The 22,925-nt window shown below is 60.8% G+C and overlaps 1 protein-coding gene across 1 annotated transcript; it reads right to left on the bottom strand.

Annotated features, from left to right (window-relative positions):
• Nucleotides 1–240: 240 nt before the first annotated feature.
• LOC117641433 (dynein beta chain, ciliary) lies at nucleotides 241–21,959 on the bottom strand. The gene is made up of 56 exons (XM_034378754.1): nucleotides 21,865–21,959; nucleotides 21,594–21,764; nucleotides 21,323–21,505; nucleotides 20,887–21,223; nucleotides 20,347–20,809; nucleotides 19,795–20,212; nucleotides 19,462–19,724; nucleotides 19,060–19,392; nucleotides 18,662–18,976; nucleotides 18,198–18,576; nucleotides 17,855–18,118; nucleotides 17,602–17,771; nucleotides 17,141–17,530; nucleotides 16,780–17,069; nucleotides 16,541–16,689; nucleotides 16,118–16,147; nucleotides 15,271–15,516; nucleotides 14,959–15,183; nucleotides 13,969–14,886; nucleotides 13,761–13,895; nucleotides 13,574–13,693; nucleotides 13,346–13,488; nucleotides 13,058–13,259; nucleotides 11,083–11,307; nucleotides 10,780–11,019; nucleotides 10,455–10,702; nucleotides 10,102–10,384; nucleotides 9,665–10,031; nucleotides 9,412–9,589; nucleotides 9,218–9,346; nucleotides 8,989–9,139; nucleotides 8,676–8,906; nucleotides 7,666–8,022; nucleotides 7,149–7,577; nucleotides 6,896–7,078; nucleotides 6,645–6,822; nucleotides 6,157–6,573; nucleotides 5,910–6,052; nucleotides 5,666–5,835; nucleotides 5,449–5,587; nucleotides 4,812–5,375; nucleotides 4,636–4,723; nucleotides 4,231–4,448; nucleotides 3,987–4,157; nucleotides 3,545–3,693; nucleotides 3,236–3,403; nucleotides 3,027–3,159; nucleotides 2,811–2,954; nucleotides 2,604–2,741; nucleotides 2,331–2,525; nucleotides 1,987–2,253; nucleotides 1,709–1,891; nucleotides 1,379–1,489; nucleotides 1,045–1,290; nucleotides 809–957; nucleotides 241–723 (listed from the first exon to the last, which is right to left on the bottom strand). The coding sequence occupies exons 1-56, from the start codon at nucleotides 21,910–21,912 to the stop codon at nucleotides 429–431; spliced, it is 13,479 nt and encodes a 4,492-aa protein (XP_034234645.1). The 5' UTR covers nucleotides 21,913–21,959; the 3' UTR covers nucleotides 241–428.
• Between the last annotated feature and the right edge of the window lie 966 nt (nucleotides 21,960–22,925).

The following is a 22,925-nucleotide window of genomic DNA, read 5'->3' as shown; positions in this document are numbered from 1 at the left end:
GTTACAATGAAACATCCCCTGCAATTTTTTCTCATCTATTTGGGGCTTGAAGCCGAATGAGAGATTGCTTTTTTTACACCCAGAAAAAAAACGGGAGTTTTCCTTTTTAGGGCAAGCTGCAAACTGAGGGAAGCCCCTTTTCACATTTAACGGGATGGATAGTCAGAAAAAGTCCATGCTAATTTTCAATATTTTATTTCTAAATGTAGTTACAAACTATATCCATATGCAGTTGAAAACCTTTCTTAAACCCTAGCAGTCTTTCTTTAATTACTTGAAAAAATTCCAAGTTGGATGAAGATATACTCATAGAATATTGTAGAGTATTTTCCTGTTACAGTAGGCTGGAGCAGGAAACCCTGAAAGTTCCCCCTGGCACTCGGCTTGAAGCGTGAACGGACTTTTGTCTGGGTACTGTGGATCACGATCTAGATCTGCAGCAGGAGAGCCACACCTGCGAGAGTCCACTTGGCCGGCTTGTCCTTGCTCTTGAGGTTGAATGTCCAGACGTAGGTCGGGCCGCGCGTGCGCGTCTTGTAGACGGGGCACTCGTACATGTTGCGGGGGTCCTGCTTGTCCTGGGTGATGGCTCGGATGTTGATGACGGGCATGCTGGGGAACAGCTCCTTGAGGCGCGAATCGGCGATGACCCCCGTGGCCACGTCCCAGCGCGCGCCCTCCATGAGCAGGCCGTGCACGTAGGCGCCGTCGCGCGGAGCCATCCTGCAGCACAACAAGGACACCATCTTAGTGGCCCAGCGCCACGACACCAGACACGCACCGCGCGGAGGCGAGCCGAGGCACTCACGTGAACTCCTCCTTGTTCTTCTTGGTGACGTCGCACTGGAGGCACATCTTGTCCAGCGGCAGCTCGTTCTTGCGCGCCGTGCTCTGCATGATGGCCGTGAGGAAGGACTGCGGGTTGAAGAAGCCCGCCAGCCACACAGACGGCGGCAGCTGCAACCACAAAGCACTAAATGCATCAGCATTCAGCGTTCGGCTTCGGCGCGAAGGCGAGACCCACACGCACGCACACACACGCACCACGAAATCGGTGGCCCACGTCTCCAGCTCCCGCAGCCGCAGCAGCAGGTCCGCGAACCAGGCGGACAGCCCAAGCAGGGACGGGTAGGCGCGCGCCGTCCACGTGGCGGGCACCTGGTCCAGGAACAGCGCGCTCTCCAGCTCCTCCATGTCCGACGTGATGGTGAGCTCGCCCTTGAGGCCGAGGTCCAGCTCGCGCAGGGACCGCTTCATCTCCCCCGTGAGCGTGTTGATGCGCTCGCACTCCTGCAACCACACCATTGTGCAGGCGGCCTGGCAGTGGGCCTCGTGGGAGGGGGCGCCGCCCTCACAGTGTCACCGAGCGGCTGCTCACCTGGAAGGCGACGATCACGTACGGCGTCCTCTCCTCCACCTTGCTCATGATTTCAGGCATGTTGAACTCCTCGGGCAGTTTTTCCAGCATCTCGTCGATGAGCTGCTTCACCTGTAAACGCCAAAGTGGCAGGGTTGCGACCATGAGGGGTGGAGCAGGGTCTGGCGGAGCGAGTGACCCTATCAATGGATTAATCGTTCGGAGAGCAATCCATTGGTGGGGTCACACGTTCGTTTCCAGTCCCATTGAGCGACTCTGGAGCTCAAAACCCGTCCAGGACTCTGGCCGCCTCCACCGGTCTTCTGGCCCACTGTGCGACGGCAAGCCTACCTTGTCCTCCCGAGTGACGGTGGTGCCTCCGCCGGCCGCCGCGTCGCGCGGCTGCATCTCGAACACGGTGCGGAACAGTTTCTCAGAGGTCGTGGTGAGGAAGCCGATCTCGGCGTTGGGGTGGAGGCCGTACAAGTAGGGAGACTCCGGGGGCATGCCCTCGTCGATGTAGTTGTGGTAGCCCTGGCACCGCCACGAGAACACAAAACACAGTCTGAGTCAAGCCACGCCGCTGGCGGCAGTCCGGCCACGTCACCCACGTTACCCACACCGCGCACCTGGTAGTCTGTGTTTGGCGGCGCGGGGAAGCCAGGCGCCAGCATCAGTTCGCCGTCCACCAGGTCGGCCTGCATCAGCTCCTCCAGGTACGTGATGCACAGGCGCCGGTCCCAGTCGTCCGTGATGTGGCCCCCGTACATGATCTCACCGAACAGGTAGCGCAGGTCCTCCCAGGGGACCTTGGTGTTGGCCTCCAGGTAGTTGTACAGCACAGACACGCTGATGTTGAGGTCGCCCACGTTGAAGGGGTACACGCGGTTCCAGCCCTGGGAAATTGAAAATAATTTTGTTAATAGACGTTTATGGTCGTGTACGAAACTGGAGTGATGCTTCTCTGGCGTACCTGGGGCCCGAACTTGCGACGCTCCGCCACCACAGCGTGGAAGTAGCACAGGGAGAAGAGGATGGCCTTGAACTCGGCCTCCTTGGTGCACATCTCCAGGGTCTCCTGGTTGAAGTTGTCCAGAGCCTTGTGCAAATTAGCCTGCATGCCCGTGGGGGGCTCGTTGGTGATCTTGATGGACGACTCCAGGATGCCCTGCAGTTTTCCCAACAGTTACAGTATCTTTATGGCAGTGTGTACGTTTCGCGCGCAGCGTGCGACAAACCGGCAAACCTGTGGGATGATGTGGGCGGCGGCCGACGCGGCGGGCTCGGCGGACATGAAGACCCTGTAGTTGGAGTGCGACCCTTCGGCGTACGCCTCCAGCTTCTTCTCCAAGGCGGGCAGCCACTTCTTGACCAGGTGGATGTTCTGCGGCAGATTGGAAAGTCATGGTGCCGTTCGACGGTTGCGCGGCCACCCCGCAACCCTCCGTCCTACCTGCAGCACTACCCAGTGCCCCTTGGTGGCGGCCACGTCCATGGCCTCCTCGGCGACCACCTCCTGGCCCTGGCCCAGCGACACGTTGTGGAAGTTGCCGTTGTTCAGCGTGTAGCCCAGCTTCCGCCCGAGGGACTCCACGTCCTGCGGGAGTCGGAGTCGAGGCGGGGTTCAAGTCTGGCCAACACAGCCGACTGACGGCCTGACAGCGCTTACCTTGAGGGGGTTCACGCCCGGGGACAGGATGAAGAAGATGGGGGTGGAGGGGCTCGTCTCTTCGAACGACCTGGCAAACTCGACGGCGCGCCCTTCCACGTACTTGGCGCCGAGCTTCTCCTCGATGAAGGCCCTGCATCAGCCACCCACTGTGAGACACAGCCCCTTTTTCTTTCCCATTTTTCGAACGCGGCCGGCGAGACACTTACGCCACGGCGTACATCATCCTGTCGGGCCTGAGGGCGCGCATCATGCACAGCCTCTGCAGGGGCGTCTTGTTCTTCCACTCTTGGGGGAACTTCTCCCGCTCCGGGCACTCCGACTCCACCAGCTTCTTCCAGCGCTTCGGCGACGTCTCGATGTCGCGGTCGAAGTTCCTGCGGAAGACAATGACTCGGCGTTCGTTCTGAGCGCGCTCGGACGGGCACACTTACCCCTCGATCCGCGCCTGAAACCTTGGCAGAAAGTGGCATCTCGTCCCTGTAAGTAGCCAACTTCCCCTCCTCTCCCCTCCTCACCTGAACTCGTCCTTGCTGCTGAGGGAGCGCACCCCTCCCCACGACGAGTTGGACAGGAAGTCGACGGGCGACGTCACGTGCGGCGTGATGGGGAACCGCAGCAGGAAGTCCAGCTCCTGCGGCTGGATCTCCTCGCTCGCCAGCAGGATCTGGCGGACAAGCACGTTTGCACGAAGTACGGCGCGAGTGGGCCAGAAGAGCGGTGGAGGCGGCCAAAACTCTAGACGCGTTTTGAGCTCCGGAATCGCTGAACAGGACTCGAACCGAGCGTGTGACCCCACCAATGGATTCCTCGTGTGGAGAGCAATCCATTGGTGGTATCACATGTTCGGTTCTAGGCCCATTTAGCGACTCTAGCGCTCAATCGTTTCAAGAATTGTGGCCGCCGGCGCCGGTCTTCTAGCCCACTGTGCGGCGACACTCTGGCCTCGACTCGACCGACCTGGAACGTCATCTGCGAGGCGAAGATGAGCTTGTCGCACTCGAACAGGCCGCGGGACGTGTACATGAAGACGAAGTACGTGATGCAGTCGATGAGGTTGAGCACGCGCGTGTGCACCACGTCGGAGGGAACGGCCTTGTCGATGGCGTTCTGGAAGACGACGCTGAAAGCCTGCGAAATCGACCATTCAAGCTAGGTTCCATTTAAAAATAAAAAAATTTCAGAAACGCTTTGAACCGGCAACCTTGAGCGAGAACTGGTAAATGGGGTTGATGGTGTTGAGCTCGTTGAGAATGAAATAGAGCAGCGACGCCCGGGCCGCGGCGGGCCGGTAGTGCTCGCGGGCCTCGTCGATCTTGACCGACGTGATCTTGGCCTCGGCCACCTTCTGCTCGATCTCGGCCGCGGTGCGCTTGGTCGTCTCCAGGTTCTCGACCAGGGCCGAGTCGCCCAGGATGTTTCCTGCAGAAGCACCGCGAAGCACGCAGTCAGGCGTTACGGTGTAGGTGCGCGATGGTGGCGTGAGCGCCTGCGAAGTCGGGGGTAGGCCAGCCCCCCGAGCACGGCAGTGTGGCGGGCCGGCCTACGCCAGGCTCGCAGGCGCTTTTTTGAAGCCGCCAAGGAGTTGCCGCTCGCTCTTGGCGCTTACCGCCGGCCGAGGACAAGCGAGACAGCAGGTCGTCCTCCAGGGTCTTGAGCATGATTTTGAAGTCGTTCTGCTGCTTCGTCAGGTCAGCCTGAAACAACAACGAAGCGGTTCGCTCCACATTTGCGTTCCCGGGGAAGGTCATCGACTGTCACGCGGTGCCACGTCGGTGCCCCCACCTTGAGCTCCTCCAGGTCCGGCCGCTCCGCCTTGACCACCTCGGCGAGCAGCTGGTCCTCCAGGCCGTCCCGCGTGACGGTGAAGTTGATGAGGGTGGTCTGCGCCTGCATCTCGGGCTTGTAGTGCGGGTTGGCCAGCTTGGTGTGCAGGATGAGGCGGAAGGAGTCGTTGTACTCGACCTCCTTGTCGCCCATCTTGATGGCCTTGCCCTTCTTGATGAGGTTGCGGCCCAGCAGCGGGTCCAGCACGGGGTCCACGCTCTCGCCGATGTTCTCCACCAGCACGATGGCGCCGCGCGTCACGCACAGCTCGAGGCTCTCGATGGCGCCGCGCGCGCCCAGCCGCACCACCTGCAGCACGTCGCCGTACTTCTGCTTGATCCACTTGACGCCCTGCAGCTGCGGGTCGATCATGAGCGGCCAGCGGTCCGAGTTGGACAGGATGGTGGCGTTCTCGGTGGACATGCGGTCGCTGGGGAGGCCCTCGTTGTTCCAACGCGCCACCTGCGCGTCGTCCGTCAGCAGCGTCAGCGGGTCCAGGCCCTCCGTGATGGGGATGGGCGGCTGCGCGGCAGAGCACCAGAGTTAGAGGGCGACCTTAGGCACAGCGACGCGGCGAGGACGGCACGCCACGCACCTCGAGCACCCGCAGGAACGGCAGCCACATCTTGTTGACGAGGTCCAGGCGGTACTGCTTGGTGAAGCAGCCCACGTACGAGATGAAGGCCGTCACCAGCAGCACGTCCCCGGGCAGGGTGGTCCCCTGCTGCATGAAGCTGCGGTGGCAGTGGTCGCGTCAGGTTCCACGTACTCGTCGGCTACCCACGCCCACATTCCCCCCCCGGTGTACTCACGCGGCCACGGCCTCGGCCCAGCGGACCTTCTCCGCGGCGAGCCCCCCGACCAGCCGGTTGGCCAGCTGGATGGTCCTGGTGGTGGCGTCGGCCTGCTCCTGGCAGTGCAGCTTCTCGGCGGTGGCGCGCTCGAAGTCCGCCGTGAGCGTGGCGAGTTGTTCTTCCAGGGACTAGAACAGCAGCCCGCTGGCGTTAAAAGACATTCTCCTTTGAAGGCGCTTTTAGAAAAGGCTTGCTTGCCCACCATGACTTTGCGCTTGATGACGGCCAGCTTGTCCTGCGCCGCGTTTAGCTCGGCGTTGGCCGCCGCCAGCGCACGCCGCTTGGGCTCCACGTCGCAGTACACCTCGTAGAAGCGGATGATGTTGATGACCCACGCGCACAGCCCTGCGCACACCGATAATGATGATGCAGACTGCTCTGTCTCTCTCGCACTCCTAACCACTCAAGAGTGCGAGAGAGATAGCACTGCTGGCCCGAGACGATCTTACCTGCAGCTGCCGCCGATTTGGAGCGCACGAACTCAGGCTCGAACTCCGAGTCCTTGAGGTAGGGCTGGATGGCCTTCATGATCTCGGGGTGGATGTTCTCCTTGTCGTAGTTGATGAGCGAGTCGAGGAACGAGTCGACCTTGGCCATGACGATCTTGGAGGCCTTCCACGAGCGGTCCTTGGGGATCTTGCCGTTGGGCGCGAGCAGCACCATGACGGCGGACGTGACGTTGGTGACGGCCCCGGGCGGCGAGCCGAACGACTTGAGCTCCGTGAGGTTGGCCTTGTTGAGGGTGTCCAGCGCCTCCTGCGCCGCCACGAGCGCGGGCTCGGCCTTGGCGAGGTCCTCCTCGCAGTCCTGCTGCTTCTTGGCCACCTCCTTGGCGATCTCCGCCACGCGGCACTCCTCCTCGTCGGCTGCAACACACGGCGCACGTCAGCAGGCCGGCGGCACGAGGCCCACGCCGCGCTGCCTACCTCCGCCTTACCCACGGCCTTCTCCCGCGACACCTTCTCCGTCTCCACGCCCACGATCTCGATGAGCGCGTCCGCCGCCTCGTTCTTCTGCTTGAGCTCCACCTCCTGCACGGCCAGCTTGGCCTTCAGGTCGTCCACCTGCGCCGCCGTGGAGCGCAGCTTGTCCAGACCGTTCTCCAGTCGCGCCACCTGGACAGCAAAAGCGTCTGCTTTAACAGCGCGCATGGTCTACACCGCACGCCCTCGTCGTCGTTTCGCCCACCTTGGCCGCCAGCTCGGCGTTCTTGGTGGTGAGCAGCCGCGAGTAGAGGGAGATCTGCTCGAGGAAGCTCTTGGGCGTGGTGTAGTTGTAGCGCCGGTCGGACTGCAGGTACTGGCGCGAGGCTTGGTTCACCGACGTGTGCACGTAGGCCATGAACCGCGCCACCGAGTCGCGCAGTGGCTCCTGCAGCACCCAAGCACAGTTCGCTGAGCCTGCGGCCACAACGGACTCACTGGAAGCCTCACTCACTCACCGGCAGCGGCTGCAGCTCCTCCAAGAAGCGCTTCGAGACGGACATGAGCGCCTCCTGCGGCCACTCGTGGAACCAGTTGATGGCGGTGCAGTTGATGATGGACGGGAACTTGCGCGCGCGGACGCGGAGGGCCGAGCCCACGGGCGAGAAGCAGAGCACCACCTTGAGCTGGCGCCGCACCCGCTCGATGAAGAACTTCCAGCAGTTGTCGCGCGTGTCCAGCTGCCCCGAGCCCTTCACCTCGTTGCGCACGCCCGCGATGATGTTCTCGACCTCGTCGTCGGGGAACAGGTCCGGGATCTCCCCCGAGGCCAGCATGTCGTTTATGAGCACGAGGAAGTGCTCGTTGGCCACTTGCGCGTCCGTCATCAGGAACATGATGCCCACGTTCTTGAGCCCGGACTTCATGTAGAGCGCCGACAGCTCGGTCTGCAGCAGGCAATAAGCCAGCAGTCACGTTGGACGGCTGGTCCCTGCCGGGCGGAGAGGAGAGCTCCGCGACCACGGTCTAGCGTACCTTGAGGTCGAACACGCCGTAGCCCTTGCGCAGCTGCACCTGGGCCACCTCCAAGCTGGAGATGAAGGCCGCCAGCCTGGCCAGGGACTGCTTGCCGCTGCCGCCCACCCCCACCAGCAGGGCGCTGCCGCGCGGCGACTCCAGGATGCGGTTGATCCTGCACACGTGCATCATGGCGTCCTCGAAGAGGACCAGGTTCATGGCGGCCACCAGGTCGTTGTACGACATGAGCGCCTCCTGCAGCAGCTTGCTGAGGACCGTCCAGTCCGAGATGGGCATGTACTTGGGCTCGCCGATGCCCTGCGCGAAGTGGCAGAAGATGTTGGGCTTCTCCAGGATGATGCCCTCGTCCAGCTCCTGCGCACGGAGGACGGGCGTGGTTAAGAGTCGTGAGCCGGCAGGGGACATACGAAAGACTAAGGCTTGAGAAGAGTAAAAGAGGTGAGAAAAAACAACAACCCTTAGAAACCTAAAAATAAGTTATTAGCCTAGTGAAAAACACGAAAATTTGAATAATACAAAGACAATAAAAAAGACATGTCACATCACAAAGCACAAAGGATCGCCCAAGTAACAAGTCAGTCTCGCCAAGACTTTCTGACAGTTAGTTGTTGGTTGGGAGATACTAGAGACGAACACAGTCAAAGGTACACCACATACACAGAAAGAGAACATGGAGAGTAAAAAGAACGCAGTTTAAGACGATCACACAAGCGAGAAAATGTGGAAGAAACATGAGAGAGAAAAAGAGAAAGAAATGTGGTTGTGATTTGCGTGAGGTAAAGTCTAGCAAGCGGAAAGGAAGGCGTTACGGCTTTCTGTTGCTGCGCTGCATTGTCTCCGTTACTATTTCCCGCCTGCAATGAGATGAGAGCGATTAAGGCTACTTCGTACCAACCCTCAATGCGGACGGCGATTTCGAAAAGAGAAAGACAGTTGGTTAGATCCAGTTAGGAGCGGAAATGGACAGCTGGCAAACAAGTGTCCGCGGCCCGGGGCGCCACACTCACGTCAAAGTTCTTCTTGACCACGTCGACCTGGACCTTGTAGAAGGCGTCGATGTCCTTCTCCTCGGTGAGCTTGTCGCCGTACACGCGCTGCGCCTCGTGCATCCACAGGCGCACCAGGTCGGTGGGCTGCGTGAGGCAGTCGTTGGTGCTGAAGAGCAGCCCTTGGAACACGTTGGACAGGTCGCGCAGGTTGAAGATGTAGTGAAACTTGACCGCCGTGGGCAGGAACACCTGCACACGCAACGCACGCACACCGTGTCACCTCGAGCGTCACGGCCAGCACTCGGTGCAACCCTCCCCTCTCAGGACGTGCCTGCGAGCACTTGTGGTGCACGGCGAGCGAGGCGGTGACCACGGCGTTGACGAGGCGGCCGATGGACGCATGGAAGCGGTACTCCGGGTTGGAGAAGTGCTGCGACAGGATCTGCGAGTAGATCGAGTTGAGCGACTCGTTGTGGGGGAAGCTGCAACAGGAAGGCCCACTTCAAGCCGGCCGCCTCTCCGGACGCCTCGGGGGATCCGCGACGAGGACGAGGGCCTACCTGATGGCGAACACGCAGAAGTGCCGCTGCAGCCGCGGGTTGATGGTGAAGCTGCCCGCCGTGGGGTTCATGCACGAGACGTACTGGCAGTTGTGGATGTCCTTGAGCGTCAGCTTGGTGCGGTCGTACCTGCACGGACGGCATCATCAGTTCCATCTTCACCCTGCGTTCCGAAAGAGACCAAGCTGCCCTACCAGTGGCTGTAGTCGATGTGCTGCCGGATGAGCGTGTGGGGCTGCACGGTGCCGTACGCGTCCACCTCGGGCATGTTCATGTCGTCCAGGAAGTACACCAGGGTCTTGTTGCCCGGCGGCCCGTAGTTGCGGCCCGCCTTCTTCTCCAGCGGCTTCTCCAGGATCTTCTGCAGCATCTCTGGAGGGCGCCAAAAGACACATTCAAGACCACGGCGGGGAGTGGATTCCCAGACTGCGGTGAGGCTGCCCTCACCGGAGGTGGTGTAGAAGTTGAAGGGCACGTTGGTGACGGCGTAGTTCTCGGAGAGCGCGGCCAGCTTCTCGGCCACGAGCACCGTCTTGCCGGAGCCCGCCGGCCCCACCAGCATCACGGGCACCCGCTGCTCCATCAGCATGTCGGCGAAGAAGCGCACGCGCGTCGACTCGGGCGTGTGCACCAGCGCGGCCTGCAGAGGCATGTCGGGGTCCAGCTCGAACTTGGGCACCCGCTCGGACCAGGGCGCCCACTGCTTGGTCTCCGGGTCGATGAAGTAGTCGAAGACGGTGCCCTGCGTCGGGTACTTGACCGTCTTGAACTCGTTCACCCACCACTTGGAGAACTCGATGCGGTAGTCGATCGCCTGAAAGGGCAATGAGAGAGGAACGTCAAGGTAAAAAGTACAGCGTTGTTGGCGTTCGAAAATGACTCACCTGGTCCTGGAACATGGCGGCACCGAAGGCCCAGACGCAGGCGAAGACGAAGTACATCTCGTGCAGCTCCTTGCTGCAGTCCGAGGGCGTGTTGACGGGCGTGAGCAGGCAGCGCAGCAGGTGGCACAGCATCTGCACGTGGCACATGTCCACGATGGGCGTGATGCGCTTGAACCGCGTGCGCAGCGCCTCCAGGCACGGCGGGATGTACTTGTCGAACAGGATGAGCAGGTTGGCCTTCTCCGAGTTGGACGTGCGCGTTTCGATCCAGCTCGTCACGTACCTGAGGCAGGGTTCGACTCCCGGTTACCGCCACGGCGCACGGCGCGTTTCGCTCTGGCTTCGGTACTCACGGGTTCCAGCCGAGGTCCTGCGCGTTGATGTAGAGGATGCCGGCCCTGGACACGGTGGCGGGCGTGGCGGTGCGCAGGTTCGAGATCTCGAACAGCAGTCGCATGGTGGCGGACAGGGCGATGCGCTCGTTGGAGGCCAGCGTCAGCACCTTGTTGTCGTCCATGACGGTGTTGAGGGACTCGATCCACATCGGGTCGATGTCGCCGTCCAGGACGATCCACTTGGGGTGGTCGCCCACCAGGTTCGCCTGAAGGGACGTTCCATTTCATCAAGGTTCCTCACAACGTTCGACTACAACGGGAAGTTGCCACCGCTATACTCGACCTGCTCGCGCATGATGACGGAGAAGAGGCCGTCCTTCCACTCGCGGGTCGCGGGGTTGATGATGCCGAACAGCTCGTCGTTGGTCACGGCCTTGGGGTTCAGGTCGTTGAACACGGGCTTGCGCTTCATGTTGATGTAGGTGCGGTACAGCGTCTTCCACACCTCCGTCTTGCCCGCGCCCGCGTTGCCCACCACGAACACGGAGTGTCGCACCTCCAGCAGCTCCTCCATCTGCACCACCTGGAACAACCACCGGCGTGAGTCAGTGACTCTGCGGCCTTGCGTGTGCGGGGGATAGCGCACCTTGAGGATGAAGTTGTCCTCGGGCTGCAGCAGCAGGTCCAGGGCGGCCTGCTTCACGGTGCGCTCGAAGTCCATGTCGCGCTTCCGGGGCACGTCCAGCGCGGGGAACAGGTCCCCGATGAGCCCCATGAACACGGGCACGTCGTCCGTCACGATCTTGGGGATGTTGAAGTCCCGCAGCGCGCGCATCAGTACCTCCTCCTCGGGCCTGCCCGGGTCGCCGCGCTGCGCAGGACGAGCGAGTTACAGTGTGCGTACTGGCGGCACTGGCAGCGCCAGGGGGCGGGGACATTCAGGAATCAGGACCACCGGATTCAGTTCCGGCTAAACAATTGAACGTCATTGGAGAACGGAAACCGAGGTTGTTGACCTTGGCGGTTTCTGATCCATCCGCTGTGAAAAATAAAATCAGCAAGAAAACGAGGAGAGTTCTTCTTCGTGGAGTGCGATGGTGAGGCGTCCGAGGCACCGGCATTGGGGCAATCGAAGACTGTCAATGGTGGCGCCACTTGAGGGTTGTTCTTCACTTCCACCTTGCGTTCACTTGCGTGGGTGGTGAAACTCTTTTTTATTCGATTATTAGCTCATGTTTTGAGTATTTATATGTCATGCGTCGTGCCGATCATGCAACATTGTGCCATTTAGACAGTTTCTTAGAGCGCCTTGAGGCGTTTAGCAGCGTGAACATGGCAAATATCGCAAGCAGAACCACATGCATGCGTGCATAGAGTAACCAACGCAAGCGTCTATGGGCTACACTTACAAACTACATGAGTCTCATGCTTCACAAACGGGCTCCCACCCGACCCCTCGCTTTCCTTCGACTGAACTGCGGCGAAAGTGGCTCAAAGTTTTGACGTCCGTCAGGCAAAAGAGAATTGTACTCGTGGACCTCGTCGATCGACACGCTTGACGGTGAACATCAGTACAACTTTGAACAAGACGGCAAAACTGAGAGCCACTTCGACCGATGCTGAAACTGGCCGCTAAAACGTGGCTGTCCTTACCTGTGTGACGGCGCCCCTGCGCGGCCGGCCCGTCTCCAAGTCCAACTCGACGATCATCTCAGAGCGCGGCATGAGTTTCTCAACAAGTAACACGAAGCAAGGTCAACTCATACTGCGTACGCGCGGACGAGGATGGAAACGGAACGATCACTTGTTTTTGCAACACAAAGTACTTGTCGTATTATTATAATTTTTTTTTAATAAAATGAGGAACTTTTTCTATTAGAGGAAATACATTTCCTCACTTTTTTGCTTCTCACATTAAAATTCTGACCAAGTAACAACTAAATGCACTTTCGTTCCATCCCCGGCCCAAAAGCATGGACGGACTCAGCTGTGGCACAAAATGGAAGGCTTGTTTCTGTCGCGAAGCGGAAAGCCCAAGTGCTATGCAGTCGATGTCATGGTATGGAGTACATCGTCACTTTTGGCGTTCAAGTGCCACCCCTGACAACGTGTGGGTGTGGCTTGTACGTAACATGTCAAGATAATTTCGTTGTTGTGGAATGAATTGAGCCTAAAAGGCACGGAACATTGAGACTATAAGAAAAATTTTCAAATCCAGTTTCCGCATATGGGTGCCGCCCCACTGTGAGTCCTGCTCACTTTGATTCATTCACTCACAGCCTTTCCGTCACCACAGAAACAAGTGAAGTCTTATTTTCCATTGCCGCTATGTCACAAAATACGGAAGAGAAAAAATGGAGAATGGACAGCGATTAGCTGCTGGCAAAGTACGATGATGAGAAGAAAACCAAATCTACAGAAAAAAATAGAGAGAAAAAGAGAGGAATAATACAAATTCTAAATATAAATGAATTAAAGCGGCTGAAGTATATAAATACAAAGCTGAAAAGGAAATTCAAAATAATCTATAATGGCTAAGAAGAAAAGACCATGAAGGATTCGGTACTCTAAAAAGACAAAAGAGAAATAAGACAAGATGGAAACGTGTAAGGTGCCGGTACCTTGAGGGAGCCGGCCACGACGAGCACGGACTTGATGGCGCGCAGGCCCCAGTCGTAGTGGTCCTGCTTGGAGAGCAGCTCTTTGCACAGGGTGTACAGCGTAATGAACTTCCGGGCCAGGATGCGCGCCTCCTGGAAGCCCTCGGCCACCAACATGATCTCGCAGATGAGCTCAAAGTCCGGCACCACCATGGCACAGGGCCTGCGGCAAGAGACACTGTTCAGGGCGCACGGCGGGGACCTCCCGGGGGACGCCCACCCCCGCGCTCTCCCCTCCCGCCGAGGTACCTGAAGAGCGCCTTGAGGTTCTCCGGCAGCTCCGTGCGGCCAGCGTAGCCCGGGTTCATGGTGATGAAGATGCCCACGGTGGGCACCATGTTGATCGTCTCCCCCATGAAGTTGAACACGTCCTTCTTGTCGCGGATCGCGTCCTGAGGGGCTCAGCAATTCACCAATGAGTTACACCGCGAGGGTTTTAGCTGGGGTTTCCTCCTACTGCCTGCGAGCTGCCTTCACCTGCACGGACTTGACCTGCACCGCCACGACGGACAGCACCTCCACGGAGATGCGATTGAACTCGTCGAAGCAACCCCAGGCTCCCGTCTGGGCCAGGCCCTTGTAGATGTTGCCGCAGGACTGCAAGCAAAGACACCGTCGTCACCCCGTCCGCCACCACTGCAGCAGCAGTGACTTCGACGCCCACCTTGTAGTCCATCTGCTCGGAGCAGTTGAAGACGTACACCATGATGCCCAGGGCGCGCCCCAAGTCCTTGGTCGTCTCCGTCTTGCCCGTGCCGGCGGGGCCCGCGGGGCCACCGCCCATCACCAGATGCAGGGACTACGGACAGGCAGGCAGCATTAGCAACCACCCAAGACAGCTAGTTTTGTGTAGGGTACACTGCCAGCCCCACCTGCGTGAGCGTGATGTAGCAGCGGTCCGTGAGCGGCGTGATGACGAGCCGCGGCGTGTTGCCCAGGTACTCGTGCGAGTAGCCGAACTGCGCGTCGCAGATGTTGGCGAAGCAGTCGCGCTCCTTCTCGTCCCAGCGGTGGCGCAGCTGGCTCTGCCACTGGAAGGCCGCCGCCGTCTCCACCTTGGCCTGGATCAGCTTGGCCACCACGTCCCTGGAGTGCACGTCGATGGTGCAGATGGTCATGATCTTCTGGCGGTCCTGCTTGCTCAGCTCGCCCAGCAGCAGGGAGATGAGTGTGCTGAGCTGTGTGACCTGCTTCTTCTGGTAGTCCTTGAGCGCGTTCTCGTAGCCCTCCTCCAGCCGGCCGAACGCCATGTTGACCTCGGTGCACCACCAGATCTGCGTGCCGCACAGGCTCACCTGGGCCGGGTAGTCGAACAGCCACGACTCGCGGGGCTTCTCCTCGTAGGCGACCACGCCCTCGGCGAAGAAGTTCCTGATGGAGCCGCGCATGGAGGCCTGCACGCGGTTCAGCCAGACTTCGACGGGGCCGGTGCAGTCGCAGGGCGTCTCCAGCGGCACGTACTCGCCGTCCTTGGCGTAGATGCCCAGCGCGCCGACGGGCTCCCCGGCGTCGGACATGATGAAGTTGAGCTTGGCCAGCGAGTCGAACAGCTTGGTGAGGTGGCGCGCCACCAGCGCGGGCTGGTTGCCGTTGCTCAGCACGTCCAGGAGGTCGGCCGACGACACGAAGTAGAAGCGCGGGAAGGCGAGCCGCTTGGTCTCCAGGTACTCGGCCAGCGCCTTCTCGCACAGCGTCAGCTCCTTCTGCAGCCAGTCCAGCCGGCCTGGCAGCCCCGGCTTGTTGGTGGCCTCCACCACGTTCGGCGTGCGCGCCAGCTCCGTCACCAGCACCTGCAGCAGCGCGCGGCAGTCACGAGACCGTGGCACCAGCACTACTTGACGCCGCAGCGCGCCGCAGCCCACCTTGAACTCGGTGTCGATGCGGTCGAAGCGCGCCGAGTCCTGCGGCAACTGCTTGCGGATGTCCTCGGAGCTCATGAAGATGCTCTCCAGGTGCATCCAGGTGCGCTGCACCTCGAACCACACCGTGATGACCTGGTCGGCCACGCTGAGGCGCTGCTGCCACTCGGACACCTCGTTCAAGAAGTGCGCCACGAACTTGGACGTGATGAGGTTCTGCAGCTGCACCTTTGGGCCAAAGAGAGTCGAGTGCTTCGGTTAATCCACATTTTCTCAACTTGGTCCTGCCGCGGCCGCGACGGCCGCGACGGCTACCTGGTTGTCCTCGAGGGTCTCGACCAGCTCTTCGGACGCCCGCAGCAGCGTGGTGCCAGTCCGCTGGTGCACCTCCTGCTCCAGCTCCATGGCGCCCCAGGTGGTGTGCAGGTCGCGCAGGATCTTCTCCATGGACATCTCCTTGACGGCCTTGTCCACGATGTTCTTCACCTCGTCCTCGCACTCGTGCAGGTTCAGCTCCAGCAGGTCGGCCAGCGTCGTGCCCTCGTCCATCACGAAGCGGACCTGCGGTTAAGCCGGCCGATTAGACGGTCGCTATCATTCCGTTTCCGAGAAAAAATATTCAATAAAATCATGTTTTAGTTAAATGAAAGATATTAATTAACAGATTAGCAGACTACTACAAGAACGACAGGCAGATAAGAACGGACACAGCACACATACAAGGCAATATAAGTCAAAGGTAGGCAGACTGGATGTCGACGAGGACACAGAAGCAGTTGCGAAAAAGTGTGAATCAAATGCGTCAGTTGCGAGAAGTTCCTTCAGCAGGACAGTGAGAAAAATACGAGAAGGAGACATTTCAGAAGGAGGCTTGATTGAGCTTGCATGAAATATCGAGTCCAGCTCGACGAGTGGTTCAATCTACATCGTGCAGCATGCAGTTTTTAACTGTTGGTATCGGACAGTGTACACAGAGAAGTATGGCTTGCAACAGGCTGTGTTCTGTATCGCCCCCTCGGAAAACGTGCTCGTTTTAGTATTCACGGTAGATACTTTTGCGGCAGGATAATTGAAACTAGACAGCGCGAGCGAGCTATCCGAGGGGGCGCCAGGCTGCGTCAGGCTGGAGCGCACGGGGGACACACACTGTTTGTATACTCACGGTGTACTTGGGCGGCAGTGACTGTAAACTCTGCTCGGAAAAAGAAAGGCAGACGGTGAGCAGGAACCATGGAGCGGGAGGGGAGGGGAGGGAGGGTACTCTATACCTAGAGTCCTAGAGGGACTCCCCTCTGGCTATACCAAGCTCTGTGAAAGCAGGGTCCACCGTTCTGTCAGAGAGGTTTCTTTTCTTGCAGTGTACACTGAAGTCGTTTCTTCAGGACAGTGGGGGGCGGTTCATGCATGCACCATGCGTGGCATTATATGTACAGTATGTACAGCTTTAAATGCGTATATGGCTCTGGAAACTGTTTAGTATGGGTTTCATTAGTTTGTATGTACAAGGGAGGTAGACCGCTATAACGTTACCAGGGGCCACAATAGGGACAAATGCAACGATCGAAACGGGCCGCGGACCCCCGACCTTCGTGGACTTCATGAGCTGCTGCCAGTGGCGCTCCCGGATGGCGGGGTTCTGCAGCTCGCCCACGGCCCTGAGGGACGTCAGCATGTTCTTGACGGTGGCCTCCAGGGACGTGTAGGTGTCCCAGGAGCGCATCTCCTTGTCCAAGGCTGGAACACCGCCGGACCGCCACCGTTAGAGCGACGCTCCAGGGCCAGGGCCAGAGGCAACCAGAGGCAACCGCCACACCGAGCACTCACCCCGAATCTCCTTGGCGAACTTCTTGCACTCGATGTCCATGTTCTCGACGTCGATCTTCCGCCAGGGCGTGGTCTTCCAGTCCTCCACGCTGGTGCGCACGATGGACACGTAGTCCCAGAGCTGCTTGAGCATGCGCAGCTCCTTGCGGCACTGCCGCAGCTGCTTGAACTCGGGGATGGACACCTCGAAGAGCGAGCCGGAGTCCTGGATGCGCCGCATCTCCGCCTCGTACTCCGCCATGCGTTCGTTGGCCGCGTCCAGCTGGCCGTAGGGGTCCTCGCACTCGTACCTGCGGCAGCACGCGGGCACCGTCACGGCCGCGAGGAAAGCCCGTACTTCGGTGGGGCTTGAACCACTTACTTGAAGTACGGCGCCCGTCGGAACGAGTCGCGGTACTGCGTCTGCTGCGAGTCGAAGGCCGTGATCCTGCGCCGCACGGCGGCCACCTCGATGGCCTGCAGCGGCGCCACCAGCTGCTTCACGGTCTGCGCGATCTTCTTGGTGTTCTCCCACTGCTCCGGCAGCTCCTTGAGCAGCACGTTCACCTCCTCGGGCAGCTCCTGGTCGTAGCCCTGCAGCAGCGCGATCGTGTCTCGCAGCGGCTCGAACATGTCGTCCGTGGACTCGGCGCGCGTCTTGACGTTCATCAGGTAGCCCATCACGGACACCAGGCGGTCGTAGTCGCCCTCCTCCACGGGCTGCAGCAGGCCCTCGTCCGCCTTCTGGATGAACGAGCCCAGGTCGGCGAGGCTGCGCACACACGAACAGAAACATAGTCATAAGACCCACAACGACAGGGTGGGGCGGGACGGCGGCGGTACCTCAGGGTCACGTTGTTGATGAGGTGCTGCTTGAACATGTCGCCCCACTTGCACACGGTGTTGACCAGGGCCTGCTTGAACGGGTTCAGGTCCACTTGGAACCAGGAGCAGAACGTCTTGACGGACACGAGCCCCTCCACCTCGGTCAGCAGCGCCTCGAAGTTGTCGATCTGGACACGGCAAATGCCGATTAGAAAGGCGTGGCAAAAATCAATATCTCGAAACGGATATCTCGAGGGGGTGTTATCCGCACCTGTTCCCGGAAGTGGTCCATCTTCGGGGGCGACGGCGTGGGCGCCAGGGGGTCCATGAGGGCCAGCAGGTCGTGCTCTTCGCTGGTGAGCTGGCGGCTGTACGTCAGGAAGTTGTCCAGGTACGCCTTGCGCTCGTCCAGCCACAGGTACGAGTAGCCCTGCAGCCCCAGCACGAAGTCGTTGGCCTGGCTGATGACCGTCTCCACGCCGTCCATCATGTCCTTGGTCATCTCCTTGATGTCGTCGCTGTCGCAGATTTCAGCCTGCAAGCAAACATCGCCCAAATCCAGATCCTCGCGCCAGCCGGGTGCTGCCGCCGGCCGCGCGCCTCGCTCCGCGCACCTCGTACGTGTCGCCGTGGTCGCCGACGCAAGGGATGAGCCCCGCCATGGCCAGGACGTCGGCGATGAGCTCCTTGACGATGGACGCGAAACCCTGCGGCGAGTGGTCCAGGGCCGGCACGAACACGATGTCCGGCTCGCGCAGGTGCAGGTGCGCCTCGAACAGCGGTGGCAGCTTCTCCTGGGCGTCCATGTTGTCGGCCAGGTAGGTGAGCGAGCAGCCCACGGCCTTGAGCACGGCCTGGCCCACCAGCCCGTCGAGGTACTCGATGTACTTCCGCCACCGCACCGAGCTCTGCTCGTCCGTCATGCCCAGCAGGGCCATGTTGTCCGCCACGAGGCGCCCGATCTCCACCCCGGCTGCCTTCATCTCGGCGTACCTGGCGGCAGAGGGAACAGTCATGGAAGACGAGACAGCCTCGCGCTCGAAGGTTCGAACTGGAGTCCCGCGGGCGCGCCAGTCACCTCTTGGCCTTGCGGTCCTGCCGCTCCTCCAGGACGAGCAGGGCGTCCTTGTTGGGGCGCTGGAACACGGGCGAGCGCGCGGCTGGAGCCAGGGCGGCCCTCAGCAGGTTCACGTTGGCCTGCGAGGTGGCCACCCGGCTCTGCAGCGAGTGCACCAGCGCGTGCAGCCGCTCGATGTAGTCCCACAGGCCGCTCGAGCTCCACGTCAGCTCACCGTCCTGGAGGCCGCGCGCCACCAGCGCGTCCACCTCCTCGACCAGCTCGCGCACCAGGTCGAACTCCACGGGCAGCGTGCAGCGGCGCACCTTGTTGTACCTGTCGATGAAAGAGACCTTCGTTGTTTAGCGACCCAGACGGCGGGGCGCGGGGCGCACGGCCGGGCCACTAGTTTACCCCACCATTCGATGGTGACGCTGAGGCTGTTGGTGTACTTCCGGAACGTCTCGCCGCGCTCGTACAGCTGGCTGGCGGCCTCGGGGATCTCCTGGCGCGCCATCTGCTGCAGGTAGTGCGTCTCCCGCAGGATAGCGGCCAGCTGCGGGTGGAAGTTGAGGGACAACTCGAAGGTCTTGTCGTTGCGGGCCAACAGGGAGCTGGCCAGGTTGCGGCGGCACTGCTCCGGCACCTCGGCGGCCCACCGGTCCACCATGGACCGCTCCAGCTTGTCCAGGTCCTCCAGGATGCCGTCGCACTGCTTCAAGATCTCGGCGGCCTCGTCGCCGCGCGTGATCCTGCCGGCCAGAAGGCATAGAGCGTCACCGCCGTTCGCAAGGCGCACTGCAGGCGCATGCAGTACTCACGGGTGGTCCAGCTTCTTGAAGCTCTTGATGGGGGCGGTGAGGCGCTGGCGCAGCATGTAGCTCCAGCGCAGCGCGCCGGCCACCGGCGGCATGTGCTCGTCCACCGGCATGTGGCCGCGCGCCGCGCACTCCATCTGCGCCTCGTACACCTTCTGGACGGTGTCCACCTCGCGCTGCAGCATCACGATGATGTCCTTGTACTTGGCCGTGAACTCGTCCTTGATGAGCGGCCGGTCCAGCACCGAGCCCGCGATGTAGATGAGCTGCGAAATCGAGCACCGAGTCATCCTCCCTGCAGTTCTCAACCTTGCCCCACCTGACCGCGCAGCCCACCTTGAAGACGGCCTCCAGGTTGTAGCACTCGTCGAAGGCCTGGCACAGGATGGCGGCCAGCCGGCGGTCCAGGTCCCAAATGCGGCCCTGGAACACGTTGTAGTCCTGGAGGAAGGCGGAGTCCTCGGGGTCCAGCACGTCGTAGCTCTTGCTGGCGAACATGGTGAAGTGCTCGTTGAACTCCTGCGACACGGCCGTGATCTTGGTGCTGAGCACGCGGCCCTTGAGGCCGCCCAGCTCCAGCTTCTCCAGCTTGAGGAACTCCAGCACCGTGTCGAAGAACCACTGGATGGTGTGCAGCCGGTCCACGAACAGCTGCAGTCGGGCAAACACCACGTTGGGGTGAAACGTCCACAGCACGGGCTCGCGGTCCTTGAAGAAGGACGCGATGTTGTCGCGGTACTCGTCGAAGTACTGCCTGCAAAGGACGGACAGACGGATGCAGGGACGACACTAGCGAGAATTTAGATTTTAAATTGTCCTGCAAAGATAACATGACCAGAGATAATATTATCCTTTTGGATCCGGAGGCTTTGCCCGGCTTAGCCTTACCGGAAGGTCTTGAGCGTCGCGATGGACAGCTGCACGCGCTGCTTGGCCTCGTCCACGTCGCTCTGGAAGATGGAGGACGGGTCGAGGTAGCGCTTGGCCTGCTGGATGAGCAGGTTGCAGATCTGGCGCAGCAGCACCACCAGCCGGTTGGAGTTGCAGTAGTAGCGCGAGTGCGCCCACACCAGGCACACGGTGTGCAGCAGGGGCCGCAGCAGCGGCGTGGCGTCCGCGAAGTCCGTGTCCTCCAGCAGCTGGCAGTGCTTCATGAGCGGCTTGAGGTACAGCGCCATGTCGCGGGCCTCAGCCAGCGCGGCCACGATGTTGCGGAACAGCGACTTGAAGCACGGCCAGTAGGCGCTGTCCGTGCGCTCCAGGATCACGGCCATCTTGCGCACGCGCTCGTCCCGCAGCTGCTCGTAGATGTGCTCCAGGTTGCGCAGACGCGAGTTCCAGAAGTGGACCTCTGCCGAACAGAACGGTGAGGGGTTGGACTATAAGGCGCCTTTGGTGGACAGCAGGGGCACTGGGCAGCACGCTGACCTGCGGACGGGGTGGGGTTGTGGCCGCCCTTGAACGCGTCGCCCGAGTCCTCCATGAGGACGTCGTTGATCTGCGTGGCCCACTTGATGACGACGCCCTCGATGGCCGACTTGAGGTACAGGTCGACCACCTCGCCGCCGCTGCTCATGAGCTCGCGCTCGGCCTGGTGGACGCGCTCCACGCCGGCGGGCAGCGGCAGCACGGTGCGGCCCGCCACCTGGCCGCGGACCTGGCACACCGTGCTGCGGAGGCTGTGCACGTGCCGGCACACGTCCTGCGCCACGGCCGCCGGCCAGCCCGCCTGGTTGCCCGGGTTGGACAGCAGCGGCACCACCACCTGGGGAACATCGAGTACATCGAGTGCGTGCACGCAAGTGTTCAAACGGCCGTGGTAGGTCCACCTTATTTGTGCTTCCCCGCCCATGGCCTGGATTACCTCGTCGACGAGCGCGGCCAGCTGCTCGATGGCGCGGGTCGCCATGTCCCCGATGATTAGCAGGTCCTGCATGGCCTCCTTCTCCTTGGGCACCACGGCGCGCCGCTTCTTGACGAAGAAGGCGGCCTTGCTCTTGAGGCTGACGGGGAAGCCCAGCGACGGCAGCAGCTGGGCCGCGTTGTTCTGCAAGCAGCAGCAAGTTGAGGACCTCGTTGAGGACCTCGTTGAGGACCGGGACGGCGTCCGGGACGACGGCGGCCGCGCCACTCACCTGCATCACGATGAGCAGCATGTTCTCCGCCTTGTCCAGGAAGTCCATGACGCACTTCCGCAGGTCCTCGGTGGCCAGCAGGCGCGTCCATTTCTCCGCCTTGAGCTTCAGCGTCTTCTGCACAAAGTTGCCGAGCACCGGCAGGCGCGGGTCGGGCGGGGCGTGCTCGACCTGCCGCAGACAGCGCAGTGATTAGCACAGCCACAGCAGCCCGGGTTCGAATCCCGATGTCGCGGCCGGATTTCCCGGTTTTCCCGTTTGCCAAACTTACGGCGGGAGGCGGCTCCCCCGGGGGAACCACGCCGCCGACTCTCGTCATCGCCCTGCCTATTAGCTTGTCCACGACGGCGTTGGGGCCAGCTCCATGCCGACGTGTGGAGCGAGGAAGAATGCCACACCTCGCAAAACACCCGTTAGCCCCTGTGCTTCCTGCCCTGCCTTGCCGTGCCCTGCCCTGCCCTGCCGTGCCCTGCTAGTCCCAGAGGCCCATTTATCGGCCCTGTCAGCCAGTCAGCTCCACCTGTCACGAGGTGTGACTACTGCCTTCGTTTTCCCGCGGCCTTCCGCGTCAAACGAAAAACAGAAAGGCTTGCTTGCGCGCTTCCGAGGTGCCTCCGGTGCCTCCTTCGGAAGCAGCTCTTAACCCGAGGAGAAGTGAATGATACCTCCTCGGTACATGGCACCCCCAGGGACATGATTGCTGGGGGACGCGAAGCACTGTGTTGGGGGTGCACACTTACAATTGCATGTTTAGCATAGGCTACGCTTATGCACTCATACCAGCCGAATATGCATTTGTAAGTACCTGCAAGGTTAGGTTAGATTTTTCGTCTAGGGCCAGAAGACCACGCTTCAAGTGTGTATATTTTCGAGGGGCATCGCCGTGTAGGTACCTGTCGGTCCACCCGGACTCAGCCCAGGCATCGCGTGTCGAGAAATTCATTAATTTTAATCGTCGCGGCCGACGGTCTTTGTCCAGCACCACCCCGACGTCGTCGCGCTCCTTCCCCCTCCCCCTTCCCCCTTCCCCCTCCCCTTCCCCGTGGCCGCGTCCCACGCAGTGCCCCGCCACGCGTTTGGACAGCCTGGCCCGGCCTGGCCGGGGCGCAGCGCGGCCGGGGGGAGGGGTTGGTCGGGCTGGGGCGGGGCTGGGCGCGGACGACAACAGGCGGTGCTGCATCAGGGGGGTGGGTGTTTGCGTGAGCTGTCCCCGGAACAAAATGGCAAGCAGGCGAGCAGCGCGTCCCCGCGAGGCGATGCGCCTGCACTGCAGTGGGGCCGTGTATTCCAGTCCTGCAGTCCTTCAGACTGATTCCGAGAGTCGTTTTCGTC

The sequence above is a fragment of the Thrips palmi genome, unplaced genomic scaffold (genome assembly GCF_012932325.1).
Source record: "Thrips palmi isolate BJ-2018 unplaced genomic scaffold, TpBJ-2018v1 HiC_scaffold_15, whole genome shotgun sequence".
NCBI classification, from domain to species: Eukaryota; Metazoa; Arthropoda; class Insecta; order Thysanoptera; family Thripidae; genus Thrips; species Thrips palmi.
The sequence above is the reverse complement of the archived record's forward strand: the minus strand, read 5'-3'. Positions and strand labels throughout refer to the sequence as shown.